The sequence below is a fragment of the Xiphias gladius genome, chromosome 20 (assembly GCF_016859285.1).
Source record: "Xiphias gladius isolate SHS-SW01 ecotype Sanya breed wild chromosome 20, ASM1685928v1, whole genome shotgun sequence".
Classification (NCBI taxonomy): domain Eukaryota; kingdom Metazoa; phylum Chordata; class Actinopteri; order Istiophoriformes; family Xiphiidae; genus Xiphias; species Xiphias gladius.
In genome coordinates, this window is record NC_053419.1 from 14,310,074 (window position 1) to 14,327,323 (window position 17,250).

The following is a 17,250-nucleotide window of genomic DNA, read 5'->3' on the forward strand; positions in this document are numbered from 1 at the left end:
GGAGAGCAAAACGAGTGTGAGTAAAAGAGGAAGAGGTGAATAATTCAGTGCCACGCACTGCAATTGCTGCACACATATCGATGAGATCAGAGTTTTAATGGGTGGCTACTGAGCACAATTTTATGGTGAAATCAATCAGGGAATGTAGAGACGGAGAACACACAGATAGATCACATGCTTTCCTTGTGTGTGCGGGAGTGTGTGAGTTTCATTTGGCTTCATATGTTCGGTACGTGCCTACGCTTATATGACGCAGTCAACAGCACGAATTCAGTTAAATTTAGGGTATCATATGGGAGTAACTGTGCTGATACCGTATGCATGCGACTGTATGCATGTAGAGGGAGACACAATGCATGCACGTAAACCCACAGTTACCATAATAACATGCGAACACTTGTGCATGTCTGAATGCCACGAAAAGAAGTAAAAATGGACTGCGTTTAAGGTTCATGTGACAACATGTGTCCTTTAGCCCCACCACAATGCGAACAGCCGGCCAGCCAGCAGAGGAGCTGGTTAATGTCCGACATGCACCACGGACTTGACACACATGCATGTGTCACACACTAAATAACAATGGTTATCTTGGTTGTCAGGCTGCTCTGCAATGTCTAACCCAGTAGGAAAGCAAGATAAGATTAAAAAAGATGGATAAGATTAAAGAGTAAAACAACTGTGTGTAAGACACACAAAGCTTCTGTTTCCACTGTCATAGGCATCTAAAGCCCATGATCTGATAACTGTTTAGAAATCATTAACTACAGTCATACTGTATGCACTAAGCAGGCATGATAGCATTTTCTTAGATTCTCTCAGATCAGGGGGATTAATCTGCTTAATTTGCACCTTAAATTCTCTGTCTGCCACCACAGCAGTACCATTATGAGTTATCTTCATCCTTCTATCTGAGTAACTCTTCCTACACAATCTGAACGCATCTCTTGGAAACACAAGAATGTTGACACTGCTCTGGTGTATGTGGACGGATGTAGAGGATGTTTATCCTCTCGTAAGCTCTTGTGAGCAGCATGTATACACATGCTCCAAAAGTCCTTCCAGTGCACTGGCACAGTAAGTTTATTCCATACAAACAAATCTTACCAAAGATGCATAATACACTCAGGCTTATGCAGGTGTGTGCATATGCTTCAGCGTGCACGCATAACACGCAGCCACACACCGCTATTAACACGAGCATAAGGGGGATGCAGTCAACTTGATGTATTATTCAAAGGCCCCCAGTGGGTGGCTTTAGCCAGCATTGCTATCAAAATGTTCGTGCTCAAACACTGACCCAACTATTTATATGGATTTACAATGAAAAGGTGCCATGCTCAAGGACACAAACCTTTCACACTCATTGCCCTTTCTATGGGTGTAAGAAGCACAGAAAAATATCTGTCTACTGCAGTTGAAATTAGATTTTATTGTTAGACCCAAGAAATAGAAGAGAATAACTACGAATACTTTGTCACTGGGATATTCCCACACAAATGCTGCCAAGAGGAGAAGCCTAAGTCGCTAAACTCAGTAAGAGAATCAATGTGTTCTACCACAGAGTTTTACCTTCATATCTGTGGTCCTAATTAAAAAAAGAGGAAAAGGATCTGTTGGTAGGCTGTTGATGTGATGTATCGCCATCCTCTCTATTGATTTGTGTGTTGTTTCTCTTCATACTCACTCACTCTCTCTCTCTCCAGCTCACACTCAGTGTTTGTAACTGGTAATATGTGAAATCCGGGGGATAGCGAATCACGTGTTCTCTGCTCTTTGTCTCTAGGGAGGCTCATTCCACATGTAGAACAAAATGTTTCAAAGGAGAAGGTGCAAATATTTCAGTAAACCAAATATTTAACAAGGGCACTTTTGAATGAAAGGGTGGCTGTCCTGAATTTTTATCTTTTATCTCATTTCCCTGTAGCCATAGGTTTTTATGGCTCAAAGTGTATGCGGTCAACTACAATGGCACTCAGTAGAGCGCATACCTCCGCAATGGCCAAATATTGAGGCAAATGTAGGAAAATCCTCGATCCGGCCCTTTAACCAGATCCACACCCAGATTTAATGTGTTCTTCCCTGTCCCATGCCATAAGGTTTTAGACCAGCTGAATGACTCAATGGCCATAGTCTGATGAGGGGTATTAAATATAAGTGACCACAAACAAAAGGACTTTAAAAAGTGACACAAAAAAGAGATAAAGCTTAAAGTTTAAATAAAGTTTCTAGTTGACGGTACGTAGAAGTAGAAGGTGTTCTGAAAGTAGTAGGTTTGAGTTTCTTTCCATTGACTTCCATGATAGATAAATGAGCTCAACAACCTCAAGTTTTAATTATGCAGATGTAACTGAGTCCCTAAAAAAAGTCCGGTAAGAAGAATAATAAGAAGTAAGAGGAACAATGAATGGGATGTCTTCTCTGAAGTGCTCGAGAAACAACATTGAAAATAATAAAAACGCATTAAGAATTTAATATCCAACTCAATAACAAACAGTCTTTCTAAACCCCTTAAGTTCTAAATCCAAACCCTTTAACCTTAAATAAAGTGTTTTTCACATCTGGTCTTCAAGGCAATCACAAAGTATTTCATTCAGTCCACCAGTCCCCCATTCACTTAGTCAGTAACTCAATTAACCTTCTCCATCTGGTCTGCCAGTTAGTGTGCAAGTATCCATCGATCAATCTGCCACTCAAGGGGACATTTTTCTTGTCAATCACTTTTATAACCAGTTAAATAATCAGGTGGCCCCTGAATTAATGAATAGAAAATCTTTATACCCAAGATGGGTGGGATCTTACACCATTCACCAAATGGCTATTTTACATTTGCACATAAAAATACTAATTTGATTATATATGTATATATATTTCATGATAAAGATTTTAAAAAAAGACTTGAGCAAAATTAGGTCTTTGGGAATTTTTTAAAATTATATACATTTTTTGTTTCTTACTTGCTCATTATTGTTTTTAATTATTTTCTGTCTAATGTTTATGATTAAACATGGATGAATTTAAGATATTTTCATACTAGAGAGGACATGCCATCTTAACATGACATTTTAATTGTGAAAACAAATAAAAATATACAAACACTCTTCGGGTTTGGTAAATTTATCACACGGGTCTAATACGGGGGATGGAGGAACAGGGGGGGAGAGAAAAGAGGGAATGCTTTTCATATTTTTTGTTGTTTTTATTTCTGGAGATTCTTTGACCTTGTTTATATGGCCTTACACCAAATGTCTGTTGCCTTGGAGATGGCTAATATCTCAATGTCACTGGTCCCTGAGGAGAGGAGAAGAGAGGAGAGGAGAGGAGAGGAGGGGACGGGAGGCGAGGCGAGGGGAGAGAACTTGCAGTGTATTTAAAAAGCTGTTCTGTCAGGTCAGGTAAGGATTTCTGAGATTTTAAAGTAGTATAAAAAGGCAGTGCAACTTGTTTTTGTTTCACGGTTAAGAACCGGAGGACATCAGTGTGACACTGTAAAATATGAACATTATTTATGCAATACGGCCATGAATGCAGATGAGAGCACCTACAGTAGATTAACAAATATACTGTGTACTTTACTTGGCATGCATAGAATTGACTGAACTAATGAGAGAGACAGACTCTAATACATCCATTCAGCCCTCTATAGTAATGATTAATTTATGACCCCCCACCTTCTCTGATCCCCACCTCGCTACCACACACACTGAGCTCACTCCTCCTTGCTCTTCCTCTCTCTCATGCCTCTTCTCTCACACTCTCTCTGTATCCCTGTAACTCTCTCGCCCTCCTCAGCGTCTGACGCAATCCGTTACCAACCCAGATTGCTTTCCTCTCATTCAGACACAAAGAGAGCGGGAGTGTTGGGTTGTGGAGGGGGGCTGAGCAGAGGAGGAGGTTGGTTTGGGAGTCTTCCCCTGGATGTGCCAATCCTCGCCATGCCCGGGGACACATACAAGATAAACCCCAGATAAGCCTGACAAAGGCAGCAGCGCCAAGGAGCAAGAATTGGCACGGGTAAGGGGGCATGACATGGATATTAGCGCCGAAGCGCCCCCTGTTGGGGATAGAAAGCACAGTGTGGAAGTGAAGAACAGACAAAGGAGCTGGTTACAGCTGAGGCAGGAGGTCAGCGTATGCCTAACTGAGCAATGTTCCCTCATGGCATGAAAACACTGATGGCCAGGGAACTGCAGGGGTTCTTAGGTCTCACACTGTCAATTGTTGGGCAACACTGCTATTCTGGGAACAAGGGATGGTGTGTGTGAGTATTTAGGACTGCATGTGTATTTGTATGTGTGCTGCAAGCAAGCAGTGGAGATATGTGAAAAGAAAAATTGTCATGCTCCACTTACATGCTGTGAAACGTGCAACAGCTGCAGAGTTAGACTAAAAAATAAGACTATTGCAGCCATCTACATAAGAATTGTATTTGTTGGTGCCTGCGCGTTCAAGAATTTTTCTCCCTGTTTCTCTTTCTCCTTCTCTGTCTTTCCTTCCAGGATGTTCAATAATTCACAGACAGTACAAGTCAGGATTGGCTCAGCAGGGGGCGTACCAGCTGACAACATATTCATACAGAGCACTCAAAATGATAAGGAACCGCATGATGTACAAGAGAGACATCCTCGTGTAAATCACTGCACACACTCAGACACTGAGTGTAATCTCAGGCGCAGAACCTCTACACTCAACATATGTTTGTATGCATTCAGTATGTACACGTGCACACAGTCAGGGACTAGTGTCTTTGCACCTTCCAACTTCAATCAAACACAAGTTATTCAGTCTCTAATACTTTTCTTGAATCATTCTTCTCCCATGGCCGTCTCTCCTCATTTTCAATCAGCTTGGTTATATTTGGTCATATTTGCAATTTTTTTTTGTCTTTATTCTAATAAAAGTAAAGGCACAGTCTTTTCAGTGGGCTAATTAATAAGCAACTTCCACTAGTCAAACGGGATAATGTGCTTGGTAAATGCCCACAGAGATAGAAGATGTCACAACCTCTAAAATAAAAGCCAAAAAGAAAAGACAAATATCCATGCTGATTGGAAATTGGGGCCACCTTGCATGGCCAGAGAGGGTGTGACATACAATGTGAGAAGTCTGCTGTACAGTGTAAAGTATTTATAAGACGTAAACTTTATAACCATGTATACACTCACATTTACTTACTGTAAGCTATTGTACAAGCTATTATAGTTTATATTGCATGTGCAGATGGTTGATAGAGGCAAAAACAACATCTTATTAAGGCTTTAAGTTTTGTTCTGGATTTTACAAGTCCCTTGAACTCTATTGGAGGGATGATCACCTTTCTAGTAAAAGATATGCCCTCATTTGGTGTTTTTATGATGGTGGCGGAGAGCGCTGTCTAATAGGCTCTCCTATAGTTGTTAATTTGGTTTGAAATCTTGTGACTGTTAAGGCCATAACATATGACTCACATATGACTCACATCCTTTTCATACTCATTAAACATTCAATGCACCCTGTAAGAAAGCATCTGCATTCGTTATGTTTCTCCACTCATTTATTCAGGTTTCGCTTAATTTGTTACCTGTATGCACAGGATCTTTCACACGGGACTGCTTTTAGGTACAGAAAATTCAGGCTTCCTCGCTGTATTTCTCAGAGCACTACAAGTATGCAATACAAGTGCCACACGCTCTCGAGATGTCACACTGTGCCTCACTGAGGGACTTCCACCTGCTCTGAAAAGCTAAAACTGAGTTTGCTACAGCACATCACAGCAGACTGCACTTGTGTCAGCAACTTTCTACAGCGAGAGCTTCCTGTGCGTGGCTTAATCTGCACCCCGTTTGAATGACAATGCAATTTGCAGCTTTCCAGTTCAAAAATGACAAAATAAATATAAATACATGGATTATTTTTATGTTCGCTGCCTTTAAGCAACATTCAAACAGACTTCTAAAATGAGCCATTTGACAGCTAAGGGGTTTCCTTGGAGCCGTTCACGTGAATACTTGGAATTTGAGCCTTTCTACATAGGGGATGTAGGGAATGCTGCATCCTCACCAGGAGGACAAGCTGAAGTGGGCAGACTGAGCTGTGAGAGGGAGTTATGATGGCTGAACCAACAAGTTGAGCTACTGTCATCACACCCACCCCTCTTTTTACTCTGTTTCAGTCCCTCTATCTGTCTCCCACATTGCCTACACAGTGACACAGCATGACACCGACACAAACACACACACAAGCACCCCCCCCTCACCCAGAGAGAGGGAGAGAGCAGTGAGAGCTCAACTCAGCTCGGCTCTCACCTCTCCCCACCATTCACTGTCCTGGTTTTTAATAGTCTCAGACCACGAGCCAGCCGCTGGATCATCAAGGAGAGGAGACACTGCAAATACTGAATCACGTGAAAGCCATTCACACTGCCTGGCTGTGTCCCACTTTGACATGCACACACACGGTCATACCCACATGGACCACTGTAGTGTATATTTCTCAGAGTCTGACGTACATGAAACCTCACGGGCAGAGAGACACTAAACATGCTAAAGAGGCCCAGTGACAATATCTCAGTGGCGTGTGTGTGCTGAAAGTTCACTTACCTGTTGCCCAAAGACTTTTCTTCCAGGTCGTGTGGCTTGAAGAACCACTTTCCAATCCGCACAAACCCTTTATCCATCAAACATCTGCAGCAGTAAAGAGAAGTAAAAAGACAGGGGGGAAAGAAAATCGGGGGAGAAGGATAATCCATTAGACAAATAAAAAGACAGACAGAGAATGTTGTAACACCTCTTCTCTCTCTCGTTACATACAGGAGGATGACTGATTAAAAGCAACACCTGAACAATGTCATGCACTTCCGTACTAGAATCATGCAACAAGTAGTGTTCCTGTGAAGCTCAAAGACGTTTTGACTCAACTCAGTGGTGATTTTTGAGCCCACAGCCTGTGGCAGTGTTGTATTTCATTACACAGCAGATTGCTTGTCAACAGGACAGCCTCCATAATATCATTTTCTTGCCTTGTTGTGAATTTCAAAGCTCATATCAGTAGGAACAGTTTGATGTATTTTTATGTTTAGTCGACCTTGCAATGTTGAATCATTTCTTGTATCCTTTCTATCTAGAGCTAAATTGGAAAGCAAGAAATGCAAAACAGAATCATGCTGACTCTAACTTTGGCTCGCTGACTGTTAGAGGTGTCTTATGATTTCACTTATTACACATAGACTGCAGAAAGGACTGTCCCTCAGGTGCATCTGAGCAAGAGTTTATGACAAGTGCACAGGAAAAGTAAAGATAATCTTCTGCTAATCTGCCTGCCCTAAAGTGGTGTTCACTTTTACACATGGCATTCCAAAACCTGCTCTTTCATCAGATCGAAATTTGATCATATCAAACAGTTCAGTCATCATGCTCCCTATTTGGCTATTCCACCGTCTGTGCACTTCTTTACCTCTTTTCCACGGCTTTAGAAGTTTGACTTGTCTCTGTGTGCAGGTGCCAGAGAATTCCCTGCTAGATTCTCTGACCTGGGTCAAGGAATTACAAAATGATTTTATGGACTCCTCTAAGCCAGACTCCAGCCAGCTATCCGAAGCTTTCAGCCTCTAGCTCTGCCATCTTTGGAGCATTCTTATCAGAATGTTTTCTTTTCTAACTGTGGCTGCTCACTGCACATACGATCCCTCTCTCTTGGAAACAATTAATTTCATAATTACATTAACAAAGAAGATGTATTTAAAGTGGATCAGTCACACTATGGCCAATACCCTAACCAATTGATAAGGTCAGTATTGATCCCCATACCAGTGGGGATCAATAAAAACAGCTGCATGCTTTTAGAAAAAATGCTGATGAGAGCGATGACACTGAACCAAAACAGTAAAGTTTTGGGCCTTAGAGCCAAAACAAGGAGTTGAACGAAACTGAAATATCGATATAAAAATACTGATTCGAGCACCTTTGAAGAGAAGTATGTTGGGGAGCATGTTTCCTTGATAGGCAGGTCTGTCAAGCTATCACACTTAACTGAGGTGTTTGTGTGCTGCTCGTCCCACCTCAGCTCCATTGTGGAAACACCTTGTTACCAAAATGCCAATTTTCTTGCCACAGTACCTGTCAAATATTGCATCAACACACGCTTTTTATAAACCTATCAGCAAAGTACTGTCCCTGTTTTTCTTTCATCTAATTGGATCCTGTAGTATGGCACTGTGCATAATTGACTATGTATATTATTCAGGGTCATTTGACTAATGTGTACATTTTGCTAAATGTTGTTTATATCTTTTATCCTGAAGCACTCTAAAGTCCACATTGGAATCAAAAATTGCATTACACTTTCATATGGTAATTCAATGCCATCAGGATCCCTTGTCTCTGGAGCTTTGACAAATTCAGCAACATCCTATAAAATCCAAACAGTTTCTATTGTACATGTTCACACGAGGCCAAGCTGGGCTAGGATCCTTTCCAACTCCCCAAATGAACACCATCAGAGGGAAGGATAGGCGCCGCCTAGTTGAGGAGGAGACGAGAGCAGCAGTGCAGAAGATGAGAACCTGCAAGGCGATGGGAATGAAGCAATAGGGACCTCGGACAAGATGGGAGAATGCAGTCGAGTGGAAAGTGACCTGGGAGGAGCTTTGGAAAGCTGAGTCAAACGGCATCCAATTTCTCATCCAGGCAGTGTACGATGTGCTTCCAAGCCCATCAAATCTCCACACATGGAGCAAAGGAGAGTCACTAGCATGCCCACTGTGCTCCAAGCTTGGAACCCTGGAGCACATCCTCAGCTGCTGCACAAAGGCACTTGGAGAGGAACAGTACTGTTGGAGGCATGACCAGACCTGGAAGACCATTGCTGAAGCCATCAGCACAGAAGGTAAGCAGGCGAAGCGATCTCGACCCTCCAAGCAGGCCATCGCCTTTGTCAGAGCTGGTGAGCAGCCAAAGCCCGCCAAAAGAACATCTGCAGGCATCCTGACCTCAGCAAGGGACTGGCAGCTTTTGGCGGACCTCGAACGGCAGGCCCAACCATACTGCAGCCACCACTCTGCGACCAGACATTGTCCTTGTGTCTGACTCCACCAAGCAAGCTGTGCTGCTAGAGCTGACAGTCCCGTGGGAAGATCTCTTGGAAGAGGCCTTTGAAAGGAATCTGTCCAAGTATGCAGGACTGGTCAGCAACTGTAAGCAGGCTGGAAGGAGAGCGAGGGTCTCCCAGTGGAGGTTGGCTGCAGGGGATTTGCTCTGTCTAAAGAACGGGCTGTTCTTTAGAAAGAGCAATTTGGGCATCGAGGGAAAGAGGAAGAAGAGAGCCATCCACAGTACGACCGATGCAGCAGAGAGGGCTTCAAGATGGCTGTGGCTCAAAAGAGGAGCGCTATGGAGTCAGGTAAGTAGCTAGCCATCTGGACATAGCTGGGGTCTGATCAGCCCCGACTGGGTCACCTAGAGGAGGGTGTATGATGTTGAAAGACCCGTAACACCAATGACTACAGGAACATCACTGATTATGTGTCCAGAGGCATCAGTAGATGTATGTACACAGTACATTAATTATTTCTCATAATATTTTGTAATTTAGTCTTGTTAACTTTTCTTAACATTCATCTGATTTTGTGTTTGTATTACTGAAATATTAATAACTGCTTTATTTGTCATTAAAATCTATTATTGTTCTAAATAATGATAACAGTAATAAAAAACAGCCTGTGACAGAGGTCAATTTCACCTGTACTTTATGAAAGAGAAAGTGGAAGTGAACCTTCCTGTGCTGAAATTGTGAGCTATAAAAGGAGTTAGCTTCAAGGTAATAGGAAGGTTAATTCAGCCTGCCCCTATGATGATCACTGATGCTTAAGTTAATAGAGAGCAAATATGTGCTGCTTCATTTAACAGATGGCTCTGACTCAGAAAGGAGAGCTTTGGGTACTTGAACAAGTGATTCAGCACCCAGGTTATAATTTCATTAAGATGAAGCTCCTGGAAAAAAACCAAAGCTGTCTATCAGTTAGACTTAAAAGGTTCATTTATGTTCCACACAGTACCTGCACATTCTTCATACACCTTATTTCAATTAGATTTATAAAAACATGTTTTTTTCTAACTGCTTTTAATGCTATGAAAACATAGTATAGATCGAAAACAAAAATGATCACATAATTTTATCTAATTTTAAGATCACTTTCTACCACTGGTGGGAGAAACATTCAAATCATTTATTTAAGTAAAAGTAGCAATACAGTACTATAAAACTACTCCACCACAAGTAGAAGTCCTGCATTAAAAATTTCACTTAAATAAAAGTGTAGAAGTATTAACAACAAAATGTACTTTAACTTAGTACTTTATTTTAAACAAAAAGTAAGTATTCATTATGCAAAATAGCCACCATCTCTGTGATAATAATATATTAGTGCATCACTGATGCCTTAATATGTAAGTGCTACTTTAATGTTGTAGTTGGTTGCAGTAGAACTAATTTGAACTGTTTCATACTTCATTCATATTCTGTTAGGTCGTTTAGTATAATAAGATATAATGGTGCATTATATTTTATAAGCTGATCATGATTTGCATGTAAAATCTTAATCTGTAAAGTAACTAAATCAGTCACATAAATGTAATCGAGTAAAAAGCACAAAATTTCCTTCTGTAATGTAAAGAATCAAAGTATAAAATAATATAAAATAGAAAGTACTTCAAAATTGTACTTCAAAAACATAATTTATGAAATTTGTTTTATGTAATGTTCCACCTCTGCTTTCTAGTAAAATGGTGCCAAAACTCATAAATGTCACTACATTGCAAGTTATAATTTTCATTAAATATGTATTACATTGTACATTACATTACTATGTAACTATGCTTGTTATGTAACATCTTTTCATATTCTATGTATGTCATTCACATGACTGCAGTCCTCACTCTGCAGCAAATGAAGTAGTTCTGGAAAATGACGACGGTTTTACCTCTCCAGCAGGTTGTGTATGGCCTTGAACAGGAGAGTCCTGCACTCGTAGGACAGTCCACACTCCCAAAGTCCCTCCTCAGCCACTGAAAAATAGGGGGGGGGGACATGACCAAATTATAAATCTTAATATTTTATTATCTCAATCATGACAAACAAAATGAATGATATTTTCTGTGACAGCACAACAACTGCACACACCAGCTTGAGGATAATAAATAACACATGATCCAGCGTCATGTGTTTATAGCTCACTCTGTCAAAACCTGCTGCATCTGCTGATTGGAAAACCTGCACATTCTATCAGAAATTACACTTGAAGTTATGTGTGAGAGTGCACATGTGAGTGTGTGTGTGTGTGTGTGTGTGTGTGTGTGTGTGTGTGTGTGATTGTGAGAGAGTTTGTGTGTGTGTGGTGTGTGTGTGTGTGTGTGTGTGTGTGTGTGTGTGTGTGTGTGTGTGTGTGTGTGTGTGTGTGTGCGCGTGCAGAGGATGCTTGGCTGTACAGCTGTCAGGTTGGCTGCAGCAGCAGCACAGTCAAACCCCATGCAGTTGTCAAGCCCAGTTAGCTGGAGAGTGAAAGTGTGCCTGTACGTGCGCAGGCTTACACACATGCTTGCGTCCGCATGTTTGTACATGCATACAGAGTTTTACCTCAACGCTCTTTCTCCGTTGAAATCTAAGAAATCAGCTGCGCTTTGCCCGAGCGTCTGACATGTCACCAGCCTGTTGACGTGTGTCAAATGTGCTGTGAAACAATTCTGCACCCTCCTGATTTCTTTAACCCTCTGACCCTGTACCCCGGCACCAACCCCCACTGCCCTCCTCCCAAAAAGAAAGAACACGCGCGCACACACACAGCGGCCAGTTAACAGTGTTTCTCTTTGTTCTTTGCCATATACCTGCAGGGCTGCTGGAAGAACTGGAGGATTGTGGGCGGGTGTTGTGTTTGCTTATAGGGTGGTGGCAAACAAACCAAGCATCATAGAAACACACAAGGAAAAAAAGAATGAGAGACAGAGGCAGAGGCAGATCGCCTGGGGGATGGGTGGCATAAACCCCAGTAGAGGTTTTGTCTTTCCTCTTCTATCTCCTCCTCCTCTTATTTCTCTTCTCTAAAATTTTTTTTTTTTTTTTTTTGGTTGTGTATACCTTGCTCCTCCATGGTTGCTTTGTTGATATTTCCCTTCTGTTTTTTTTTCTTCTTCTTCTTCTTCATACCACAGTGAATGAAATTTCCTTACTCGCCAGAATTACCCTGTAACCATGGAAACGCTGGCGGTGAGAACATGTCGCCCTGGCATTCAATTTCAACACTGGTCCCTCCCGCCCCTCACCCTCCTCCTTCTCCTCCTTCCTCTGTTCTATTGCTTCCAACACCTCTCCACCCCCCCACAGCCACCCCCCACCCCCACCCCTCATTTACTCCTGCTTCAGGGCTCAGACAGGAAGCTCGCTCTAGCCAGCTCTTCTACAGAGGAGAGAGATAGAGCATGCACCATGAGCAGAATGCCAAGTCTCCAGCAAATCCAGCTCATTAGCTCTCACTGTCTCTATATCTCCCTCTCTCTCCAGCTCTTAAAAATCCCCCAACTTTTCTTCTTCCCCCACTCTGCCAATCCTCCACACCCAATCTTCATTTACTCTCCTCATGACCAGCTCCACAGTAGGCTCCTGACCCCTATTACTCCAAAACGGTGTCACTGACTCACATCCTCCCAACTCTTCCATCCAAACGATGGCAAAACAGAACCACACACCCCTGAGAAGACTTTAAGGAAACTTTGCCACATTTGCTCTCCTAATTCCTGCATATGATTTTGTAGCTCCTAGAAGAGCAGGTACAATGTGTTTTACAAATCCCAACAGTGGCAACGGCACATACTTAGATGCCTGGAAATACGCAATCCACATTAGATGCTCCTGTTTATATCCTAGTTGTCAAAGAGCCAGCTCACTGCACCACACCAACGCAAGGTGTGACAAATCACTCTTGCGAACAAACAGGGTCAGGCAGCCACACAAGCACACACACGCAGCCTCACACAAACATTATAAATATAGAAAAAGGGGTGTGAAATGAAACAATGATCCGATACATTAAAACAGTGATACCCCATAGGGATGTGAGCGGCATATACTTGGAGGAAATACCATAAAACTGCCATTTCACCAACAGTCAGTTAGTAACCACCATGATTTTGAGTTTTTACTGCCTGTTAATCAGAGGAGGAACACAGATGGCCCAAGGGAGAAGCGTGCTAGAGACACTAAATGCACAGCTAAGTGCAATAGGGCTTTATAGTATCATGAGCCATCATTCATCACAGTCTGAGCTACAGGGAGCTGCATCATGCCTGAAAGATTTTAAAGGAACTAGATGTAATCAACCTCGGTATCAATTAGATTAAACTGAAGGCTCATCATTTTTGGTTTTTACTGGGTTTCACTAATAAATAGCCAGATCTTTTAAAAAAGAAGCAGATCCATTTAAAAAGTTATTTTCACCAAGATTTTCTGTCCAACATAGATCTAAAAGTTATGTTTGAGTCCAGTGGAAGATACATAAAGATAAAACATAAAAATATTCACTTTACTCTCATATGTGGCAGCAAAAAGCAGCCAACCCCCACATTTTAGAAGCTGATTTGATTTGATATTTCCATTGTAATCCTTGAAACTGAAAACATTTTCAACTAAAATACCACAGACAAAAATGTCCTGGGCTGATGTAGCAATTTTATCTGTTGTAGTGAATTTCAAAAGGTCCAAAAACAGTGCGTGTATAGATGTCAATGAATGTAGTGTATTTGAGTATGTGCAGTGTGTATGGATGTTTGCATCAGACCTATCAACATATCAGAGTTAGAGGAACATAAGGTATCAAAATGATCAGAATCATGACCGTGTGTATGCGTGTGTGTAAGCAGTGGTTCCCAAAGTGCCTTAAGTGCACATGCAAGCCCTGTGCCTGACTTTGCATAGGTATGTGTGTGTACTGTATGTGTGTGATTGTGTACAGTGAGGTAATGTCCTAACAAACTCATGTTTATTTGACACAACCTTCCTTCCCCCATCCCCGTGCCGGATCTCTCTTAACTGCTGTGCCACCCCAAACACATACAAGCAGTGATGGAACTGGGTCGCCACTACCGCTCTCTGTACTTCCAAATCTCTTTCCCATCCTCTGCATCTATCCCTGTCTGTTTCTATGTGTTCCTCTTTCTTTCTTTCATTTTTCTCATCCGTCTTTCAACTCCTTTCCCACCTCCTTCCCCGACTGTGTTGGTTTCACACCACTAGGGGGAGTGACCACTCACCACAACGATATTGTGCTAACAAACACAAAGATGATATTGATCTGAGGGGGAGAGAAGGCGGGAGTGAAGTGTGACAACACTCCGTCTTGCACACGATGACCCCCCCCCCCTTCATTTGTTCATTTGTCCTGGATCAATAGCACCAGCAGACTTGGTGTCCAGTGGTGTCTCTGCAGTGTGCAGGCTATGAGTGCTCACTGGGCAATGTGTGTGTATGTGACATTGTGTGTATGTGTGTGATTTCACACAAAACCTCAGTGCCACTTTACTAATTAGCTGCCCTGCTGCATGTCTGAGCAGACGTTGGTTGTTTGCTCTGTCTGTGTCTGTGTGCATGTGTGCGTGTGTGTGTGTGTGTGTGTGTGCGCGTGTGCGTGCGTGCATGTGTGCGTCTGTGAGTGTGTGCATGGAAACATGCCTTAGTATACTTATGTGCTTTTACTAATAAGACAGAGAGAGAATGATTACAAGGCTGCACAGATGGATACAAAGGGAAGAAGAAAGAAAAAGGGAAACAGAGAAAGAGGAATACAGGAAATAAAATTAATGATGATGATGATATGTCTCCCGATGTGTTTGTGTCTGCGGAAGTAGGAGTTATGGGCAAAATATACATTGTGATAATCACCAGAACCTTATTTCGATATCAAAATGTTCCAATATACACTAATTTTCAAAATTTTCAAACTCATTCATTCCTGTGAGTTAAATATTTTTTTGTTGAATTGAGAACTGTTAACAATATCTCCACATGAACAATTTCCTGAAACGGGATCATATGGTAAGACATTGAAATAAATATCAGGGTGGGGGCACTTGAGCATTCATGTGTTTGAGCACTCAACACAGGCAGCATACATAACCCGGTGTATAATGTAGTGTAAGTGCTGTGGGAGAAACTACAGATGTAAGCGACTAAATGTGTTAGTGTCATGTAAAGCTCACACTAGATTTTAATGACACCACCAGACAGTGAAATCAACGTGAGTGCTGGCGGTTTATGAACACCCTGAGATGCTGAATGAGATCTGAAGATGTCGCACAAGAAAATTAAATGGTCATAAAAGCTGACTGTTTTAAGAACAGAACAGGTAAGTAACAGAAAAAAACAGAACAGTAACTGTTGAGTCAGTTGATATTGATCAAAAAAGCTGTCAAACCCTGGAGATATATTATTAAGGCTGCAGTTCAGTACAAATGTTACTCATCAAACCTTTTGTTTTTAAATTCATTTATTTCTTGGCAAATTTAGACAGTGGTATGTGACATTTGAAATGAGGAATTCACCTCCTCCACTGTTATCATGATAATTTCTGAATTTTTGTCTCTCTTGACTCAGTTGCATTCTCTAAATATAAAGAGGGGAATTCCCACCGAGAACTACGTAATATGTAGTAGTTTGGTTGGCTATAATAAGCAAACTTCTAACACAGCCAATTTCTCATTTGACACTCACACGGACATTAGAATAACAGAAAGAATAGTAGTGGCCACTTATAGCCTTTACGTATATAACAACAGCAGTTCACTCTCTTTGTGCTGGCTGTGAATAATATGCTGTATTACCCTGGCACTGAGCCAGAGTTAATGCAGCTAGGCCAGAAAACAGGTGTTGTATATCCTAAGATCAATTATGGAAAGATGAGGAACAAAAACACCTTAACACTATGGTCCATTTACCACTGGGGGAAGCTTTGCTAGAAATCAGGATGTTAGGAGAACTTTTCTAAGGAGCTTCTTGTTCAGGAACTTTACTTCCATTTCCACTGGACAAACCTGCTTCCAATTTGCCCACAGCTCTCGTTTGAGGTGTGGCCGGCAAACATGAGCATGTCAGATCTTTTATAGATCCTGACCTCGTAGATCATAAACGTTTAAGTTCATCTGTTATTGAATCTTTTTGGTCAAAGGGGCCTCATTTGTCCCCAGACGAAGCCTTAGTGAAAGTTTAGTGAAGAAGATTTCAATACAGTTTCTGTCTTTCACTAATTTCTTACGCCACCACGTCTGGCTAACAATTTTCTGTCCGCATTCCTTTAGCCAACTGATTGTTGGAATCTGCTCTTAAATATCACTGTTAACCTGTCATTGTGTCTTTTACACCTATTTCTACCCGCTACCCGCTTTCTCTCCGTACTCCCCCAATACAGATGTCTAAACACTGGGGGTATCCAATCGTCATCAGCCTACATTTAATAAAGATTCTTCATGTTGGTTGAGTCTAATTGCGAAAGTCTTTTTTTCTGCCGCCAGTTCCATGATCCAATTCCACTCCTACAATGGAAATAGATTGGCATAAAGTGCTAATGAAGCTGAAAACCTGCAGTGTTACAGAGAGACAAAATTCAAGAGATGTCACCCTCTAAGAGACTAAAATGCTGAAAGACACCTCTAGCACCACCTTTCCAAAACCCTGTTAGTACAAATACAGCTAATCCTGGTTTGAGGGCAAGGCAGACCTGTGCTCCATGACGCCGATTAGTTACATCATACCCTGGCTGAACAAGTTTCGGACTTCTCCCATGTTAGACACCATCTCAAGTTTTATTGTTGACTAAATCCAAACTTTAACAACTCACATTATTATCTTCTGCGATGAAACAAGGTTTCATTACTCAGTTGTTGCTACCATAACTGACTATGAATGCTTCCAATATCTGTGTTGAAAAATAGGCTTGTTTGACATCAGACATACATTTCCATGGAACTTATTACAGTCTCCGTCTGTTAGCCTTGCTAATTCTTGAACGATTGAATGATCAAAGTAGCTTTTACGTATAGCGATCCCATTTGTTCAACTTTGTCAATATCTCTTGAGCATCAATTGGAAACAGCATGACTGTCTTATGTAACAGCAGAGAGTTTTGTGCTCTGTAACAGCAGTTCATTCTTTGCCTGAGCCCACTCTTTCAGGCTGTAGAGGAATACTGTGGAGTCTAACTAGAAAGAAAAACTGCGTGCCATTTTGTCTCTTTGGTAC

General features: G+C 41.6%; 1 protein-coding gene across 2 annotated transcripts in view; it reads right to left on the bottom strand.

Moving 5' to 3' along the window:
• The window catches only part of LOC120806306 (mediator of RNA polymerase II transcription subunit 13-like), a 75,898-nt gene that overhangs the window by 21,539 nt on the left and 37,109 nt on the right, over positions 1–17,250 (bottom strand). For both annotated transcript variants that reach the window (XM_040157321.1, XM_040157319.1), the window contains exons 3-4: positions 10,952–11,036; positions 6,576–6,659 (exon numbers count right to left, since the gene is read on the bottom strand). In XM_040157321.1, coding sequence (XP_040013255.1) covers positions 6,576–6,659; positions 10,952–11,036 — 169 coding nt within the window. The remainder of the gene's footprint in view (positions 1–6,575; positions 6,660–10,951; positions 11,037–17,250) is intronic.